At 60.2% G+C, this 6,995-nt stretch overlaps 1 protein-coding gene across 1 annotated transcript; it reads right to left on the bottom strand.

The window, feature by feature from the left end:
* Nucleotides 1-1,927: 1,927 nt before the first annotated feature.
* On the bottom strand, nt 1,928-5,285 carry LOC123016686 (monocarboxylate transporter 13-like). The gene is made up of 4 exons (XM_044417244.1): nt 5,065-5,285; nt 4,051-4,194; nt 2,614-3,381; nt 1,928-2,250 (listed from the first exon to the last, which is right to left on the bottom strand). The coding sequence occupies exons 1-4, from the start codon at nt 5,267-5,269 to the stop codon at nt 2,066-2,068; spliced, it is 1,302 nt and encodes a 433-aa protein (XP_044273179.1). The 5' UTR covers nt 5,270-5,285; the 3' UTR covers nt 1,928-2,065.
* Between the last annotated feature and the right edge of the window lie 1,710 nt (nt 5,286-6,995).

The raw sequence follows: 6,995 nt of genomic DNA, 5'->3' as shown, positions 1-6,995 counted from the left end.
TTTAAGGGAATTTGCTTTTAGTCTGGCAAGAGGTGCTTACGTATAGACAGTCCCTGCCCTCACAGGATTACAATCTAAGGTGTCATTCAAGGAAAAAGGGACTCGGAGGGGAGAGGAAACGATTCCAAATGCCCAGCTATCCTCCCTTTTCTTACAGAGGACTGTGCGAACCCTTCCCAGCCGGGGCAGCTGCCAGTCGCCTTGGAGTTTGGCTCCCGCCGTCTCTGGCTCGGGGTGATGGAGTTGTAGTCCAGCACTTCTGAAAAGTGCCAGGTCGGGCGGCTTGGACGTGGCCCCAAGAGCGCCTCTGGCGCTGGGGTGAAAGGGGCTCCCCACCCCTGCAGCGCATCCTCACGAACGATGTGCAGAAGCCACCGCAATGCGGGCGTGCAGAACTGGCAGGCTTGCGCACAGGAATCCACCCACTTGTCTCCGCGCAGGTTTGCGCTGAGCTTTGGCCTTCGTCCCGCGTGCCGTGCTTCTCGCCCAGGCGGGCCTGGCACTGGTGGGCAACGGCCTGGCCGCCTCCTCCGCCCTCTCCCCGTTCCTGGCCCTGGCGGACGCCCTGCTCGGTGCTTCGGCTGCCACCCACGGCTCTGCGGAGCCCCTGCCCACCGGCCCTGCGCGGGGACCGGGCGCTGCGTTGGGCCTGGCAGTTGGCGTGGCGCGAAGTACGTGCCCCTGGGACCAGGCAGGCAGGCGTGGGCACAGGGCTGCGCCCTTACGAAGCCATCCACATGGAGGGGGCGCCCGCTGCCCCGCGAGGTGGGCTTGCTCCGGCTGCCGCGCCTCTTCCTGCCAGGGACCCTCCATCTGTAAGGCCGGTTGGATGGGGCGCCCCGGCCAGGAACGGACCCCCCGAGCGGGCTTTGGAGACTGGGGCACCCTTTGCTGAACCGGGGGTGCCGCGTCGCTTGAGCCGCTCGCAGAGGCGAGCTCAGCTCCCTGCCGGAACACGCCCCGGCCTCGCAGCGCTGCTGCCCCCAAAGAGATGGACCACGACCCCCGCTGTTTGCGCTCCTCGAGGCCGGCTTGGTTTTGTTCTTCGGTCCGGGTCCGCCGCTGAAAAAGCTCTTCAGCCCCCTTCGCTGCCATCGGTCCCCCTGCCCATCCCCACCTGCCGGCTTGTGACAGGACAAGGGTGCAAGGAATCCCCTCTCACCCCGCTCCTGCACAGCAGGAATCATGGGAACTGTAGTCCTCCTCCTCTGGAATGCACCCAATGTCTGTGCCTCCTTGTCAGAAGTTACGCAAGCGGCAGCCCTCGTGGCCTCTCGCAAGGGGCCCCCTCCCGCCTCCCGTTTCTGGGCAGGCCCGCTGAGGGGGTCACAGGAGACCTCATCCCTGGTTGGCGGAGCCTTCGTCCTCTGTGCCGGCACCTTCTTCCTCGCCCTCCCCGATCGTTTTGCCGGCTGCCGCGGCTGTCGACACCGCTCTACTCCCGGGTTCAGAGAGCTCGGGCCGCCTGCCCCCCTGCACAGCGGCTGTTCGCGGTTGCGAAAAAACCTCCGTTCCTTAGTTCCCTCCTCCAGTCTGGTGCCCTCCAGGAGTGCAGGACCACAGCTCCCATCATCCCCAGCCACCTCAGACATTTGGGGAGAGCCGGGTTGGGAAGCGGGTCCCCGAAAGTCCGGTCAACGGGGCTGTTGCAACAGGGGCCCAGCAGGGGGGCGGCACTGCAGCATCCCTGGCCCCTGTTTCCCAAATTCACCCTGGCACAGCCACAGGCCCCAGGACCAACTCTGCCCCCCCCCCCCCAGTCCCTCTCCGGCCCTCTAGGATTTCCTGCAAGCCACCCCTCTTCTCCCTCTTCTGGGTCATTGAGGCCCCATCGGTGCGGGTGTTCAAGGATAGGCTGGACGTCCACATGGTGGGCATGTTGTGAGCGAAGCCGGCTGGAGCCGGGGGTCAGACTAGATGGCCCGGGAGGCCCCTTCTGACTCGCTCTGTTTCGATGTTTCCCCTGCCCACCAGTTGCTTGGTGCATTCCTGACTGTTGCCCCATTTTCCCCCGTTCCGAACGATGCTGCCTGGCCTGGGGAGGGGGCACTGGAGTCCACCTCTGTCACGCAGGGCACGCCCCGTTGGGCTGGCTCGGGTCCAGCACCTCCCGCGTGGCTCCTTCTGGGGACCGGGCCTGGCAGGCGAAGAACCTGGGCAGCAGCATCAGAACCAGGCCACCCACCACAAGGAAGGAGCCGGCTGCCAGGAACGAGGCGCTGAAGCTCCCGGTCATGTCCCGGATCCATCCTGAAACGAGCAAACCCGTCACGAGGAGCTTCCTCAGGAGGGACTCGAAGAAAGATAGGAAAAAGAAGGGTCCCTGCTTTCAAGGGTATCGGGACAAAACCACCCCCCTCGAGCTTTGAAGGGAAGCTAACAGGAGACCCGAGCATGTGCGGAGGGCCTGTTCTTACCTCGCTGCAGCTCTGTAGCCCTCCTGGCTACACGCACGTCCTTTTCCAGGCATCAGACCTGCCAAAGCAGCCCCTTCCCAACCCTATATAGGCAGGTCGCTGGGTTGAAAAACTCCAGCCCTGCTTTTGAATTCCATATGCACCGGATGCCACACAGGCCCAAGGCAGCGTCCTCCCAGAGGCCTCCCTTCCTCACCCGACATTGGGGGTCCCGCCAAGGCCCCGGTGCCTTCCAGCAGGTGAATGAGTCCAATGGCCCCCATGATCCGGCCCGTGCCCACGATTTCCACCAGGCTGGAGAACTTCAGTGGGATGACGGCGCTGGAGAGGAACCCATAGCAGGCGCTGATGGCCAGCAGCGCCCTGTAGCTGCCCCCCAGGGGCACCGCGAAGAGGGCGGCCCCCGTCAGGAGGGTCCAAATGGTGAGGTTGTGGGAGAGCCGGAGGGGGCCGCAGTCGGCCAGCCAGCCGGCCACGACGCGCCCCCCGATGTCCGCGACGCCCACCACGGAGACGAGGAACGCCGCTTGGTATTCGTCGAAGCCCGTCTCTCTGGCGTGGGGCACCAGGTGGGCAAAGGGGATGAAGTACCCCGTGGTGATCAGCAAGCCAGCCCCACTGAAGACCGCGAAGGGGCGCTGGCGGAGCAGGCCCAGCTCAAACAGCGAGGCCAGCCTCTTCCGTGGACTCGCCGGTTCGGGAGCCTCCCCCGGGCCGCTCTGGGCCACGTCCAGCGGGCGAAGGAGGGCGCCGCAGGGCACCAGGTGGAAAGCCATGCCAGCCAAGATGAGGAGGGCACCACGCCAGCCGTAGGTTTCGACCAGGAACTGGAAGAGCGGCGAGAAAGCCAGCGAAGAGATGCCCGCGCCGGAGAAGGCCAAGGAGTTGGCCAGGGCCCGGCGGCGGCTGAAATACTGCGCCAGCAAGGCCAGAGACGGGGAGAAGATGAGGGCCCCTCCAACACCTGGGGGGAAAACGGGCAGAGGGGTCACTTTCAAGTCCTCACTTCCCCAATCCTACGCTGGATTTGTTCCAGACTCCGAAAATTTTCCCAGCTGTTTCTCCTGGTATTGGAGAGTTTCTTTTAAATGTTTGCACGGGATTCTGTGCAGAAAATCTTCCAATGCTTTCATTTTGTAAGCTGTTTTCTTAAGTGCACTTTTGAAAATAAATTTCCTTAGCATTATTAACCTGAAGCACTCTACCTTAATGTTCTCATTTAATGCATTTTGCATCGATCAGCTTCAAGTGTACAGTTTGGAGAAGTGCAAAATTCAGAGGCTAACTAAGCTCTGGTTGCATGTCAGTTTGAAAGTGCAAAATTATGTAACTGTGTCTTCTAAATGCAGTCTAAATTAATTTCTCGCCCCATCCCCAGCTGAGGGCAGCACAGAAAACTTTAGTTATTTAAACAACTTATATGCAGAGTTGCAGAATAGGACGTTTGCCCTGCTGAACGTGAGCATCAAAATTTCAGCCTTAGAGATTCAGCATGATAGATTCCCAAGGGACAATACTAAGCCTGTGAGACAGAAGAAAAGGCCTACACTTCCCAGCATGCCCCATAAATCCTTAGCCCCCATAAATCTTTCAGTAAAGGAGCACTGCCTCCTGGGAAAGTGGACTGCCTCACCTGTGAGCAGACCAATGCACAGGTACAGCTGAGTTAGGCTGGTGGCGAACGAAGCCAAGAGGAATCCGGACCCCGAAAGGAAGCCCCCAAGGATGGCCATGGGCCGCTCTCCGTATCGTTTGCCCAGTGCGCTTGACAGTGGACCTGTAAGGCGGGGGGCAAAACGGCAGGAAGGGCGATCAGGACTCGACCGTCTCCAGCAGCGCTTGCAGGAGAATTTGTCAAAGGCTGAGCCAGCCACCGGGTGAAGGCCCGAGTTTTGTGGAACGCAAAGGCATCGCAGAACAAAACGTAAATTTACTAGGGTTGGACACAGAATTAGTCATTCTGAGGGAAGAGCCATTCAAATGGAGCCAAGTTCAAGGAGCCAAGGTTCAATTGGGATGCCAGGAAGAACCTCCTGACAGTCAGGACCCCCAGGGTGTGGAATGGGCTTCCCCGGGAGGTGGTTGAGGCCCCATCAGTGAGGGGGTTTAAGGACAGGCTGGACAGGGACATGGGGGGCATGTCATGGAGCCTGGGGTCAGACTAGATGGCCCAGGAGACCCCTTCTGACTTGCTCTGTTTCTACGTTTCTAAATCAATGGGTTACAGTTTGCGCACAATCCAAGACATGCAGAGATAGAAAAGTGGGACCAGTTGCAGAATGTTTTCTGCCCAGTCCATACCTAGGATTGTGTCTTGTGAATAATATACTTCACTGTAATCAACTCTGTATTCAACCCAGAGAGAAAATTCCCAAGCATCTCATGGTTTTTCCAGCCTCCCCCTCAAAATATAATTAAAAATGGGGTAAAATATTGAACTGATCGAGTGAATCAGGTGTGAGCCACAGTATTTCTCAGTGACCATGAATCACGCAAATATTAAAGGGATTAGTTACGTGATTTCATCTCTGGCCTTTAGACAACCAGATGCACAGCTAGCTAAACATGCGCCGACTGCCTTTCAGCCCCCTCTTTAGAACTCGGTTCTTCGGGCCTCCGCTTCCCGAATGCTTTTTCCGGTACTCACTGGCAAACATCAGCAAAGCCACGGTGACCGAGGTGATCCATGAGGTGGCGCTTGCCGGCTCCCCGAAATAATCCATAAACTCCACAAAGAAGACCCCGAAAGATCGGATCACCCCAAAGACCAGGGCCGACTGCAGGAAACATGCCAAGACAATCATCCACCCCCAGCCCCCATCAGGGGGCTCAGAATGCCCCTGCGGGATCATGCCTGGCCTCAGCGGGGCTGTTGCGCGAGGACCCCGGAGTAGGGCAGGCCTTGGCCGCTCCTTCTGCCCTGGCCAGCCAGAGCAGCCGCGGCCTCAGCGTCCGAAGAGGGGCATCCGTCTCCGGAAGAGGCTCGCTTCTCAGATGCAGAGTGGGACAGCCAAATGCGGTCGCACGAGCAGCGGCGTCCTCTCCCCGACTCCGCCGAGCCACTTTGACTCACAAACGTCGTGCGTCTCCACAGCTGAGTGTCCACGGCGAAGGAATGGAGACGATGTCAGCAGTGCGTCGTCATCGCACAACCTTTGACCAAAGTCTGCGGCAAGGTGCGCCTCACTCTCCTTACGCGACAGGCAGAATCGGCACACCTGCTGCTCACGGAAGCAGGTGTGGCTATTCCGCAGGCAGGGACCCTGGGCCCCTGGCTTGGGCCGCCACTCCAGGCGAGGGAATGGGAGGCCGCAAGCGCCGGACACGGCGACTTCTTTCCATGAGGCTGGCTCAGGACGACCTCCTTTGAAAGGACCCCATTTTGGGGGGCGGGAGAAGCGGAAGCTGCCACTGAGGTGGTCGGCTTCAGGCGCCAGAAGGTCCAAGGCGGCACCAGGGGAAGAAGGCCGGCCGGGAAGCAGGAACGTGCGGGGCAGAAGGCCCAAGTTCCCCCAGTGGTCAACCCACGGGCAGGGCGGGGGCTCAACAGCACCCCACAGCCCATGTTCCCCAGCAGGTGCTGCACGCGGGCCTGCTGCCACTGCTCCCAGAGCTGCCACGCAGAACTGGCAGACACCAAGCCCCTCATCCACGAGCACGTCCATCCCCCTCGAAGCCACCCGGAGCAGTGGCCCGCCCAGCTGGTCTTTATTCAGCACAGAGAGTATTTCGGCCTTCAGGGAATGCCGCGCCTTCCAAGACTGATCACTTCAGTGCTTTCCTGCCCTTCGGCATCTCCAGCTCGTTTGACCTCCTCTCCCAAAACCGCCCCCAGACACCTCTTCCGTCTTTCCCCGGCTCCCTGGCAGCATTAGGTGGAAGCGAGAAGTACAGTCAAGAGCCAGGTATCTCCGCGCCGCCTCCCAGTGGTTCCATGCCGAAAAGCACAGGGGCCAGGATGGGGCCTTGCAGGACCCCACGGGTCAGTGGCCCCCCAACGTCCCAGAGCCACGCTGGCACTGTGCCGCTTCTGCTGAACCCAGGTAAATGGACTGGAGGGGCAGCAGGACAAGCGTGTCAAATGGCAGAACCGGGGGGCACCCCCACTCCCATGTTCCACAGCACCCGTTATCCCCCCAGGTGACCAAAGTGGATTCTGTCCCAACACCAGGCCCGAAACCAGGGGGCTCCAAGGGGGCAGCCTCGCCCCCCACTGCCAAGCACCCGCTGGCTGGCGCCCATTCCAATCCCCCCCTCCCTCTGCTGACGCCCGGAGCGGCTTTGACGGACATTTTAAGTTTTTAATCTGTTCACAACTGTGAAAGAAAGGGCGTGCATCCATACATTTAAGGTGAGAAAGAACAGCGCAGAGCCGCAGTCGTGTCCCCCGAGTGCGCACACCACACAAGCACCTTTTGTTCTCCTTGGAAGGGAAACGGACGATGCCGAAGAGCCCAGCTGCCCCTCCGCACCACTGATTCTTGTGAGATTAAAGCGGCCTCCCCACCACTCAGCCTTTGTGTTTGGGGAACGTGTTGCCCCGACCCTTCCTGGGGCAGGACAGAACATCCGTTTGGG

This window comes from Varanus komodoensis, unplaced genomic scaffold, assembly GCF_004798865.1.
Source record: "Varanus komodoensis strain SLA01 unplaced genomic scaffold, ASM479886v1 scaffold87, whole genome shotgun sequence".
Classification (NCBI taxonomy): Eukaryota; Metazoa; Chordata; class Lepidosauria; order Squamata; family Varanidae; genus Varanus; species Varanus komodoensis.
The sequence above is the reverse complement of the archived record's forward strand: the minus strand, read 5'-3'. Positions and strand labels throughout refer to the sequence as shown.

What these genes read in the sequence shown, in the direction of transcription:
- LOC123016686 (XM_044417244.1), bottom strand. Translation starts at nt 5,269, where the DNA reads ATGATCCCGCAGGGGCATTCTGAGCCCCCTGATGGGGGCTGGGGGTGG. An exon ending in GTGCATTGGTCTGCTCACAG is followed by an intron (nt 3,382 to 4,050) that starts GTGAGGCAGTCC and finishes TTTTCCCCCCAG; the next exon opens with GTGTTGGAGGGGCCCTCATC. An exon ending in GGCGGGACCCCCAATGTCGG is followed by an intron (nt 2,251 to 2,613) that starts GTGAGGAAGGGA and finishes TGCTCGTTTCAG; the next exon opens with GATGGATCCGGGACATGACC.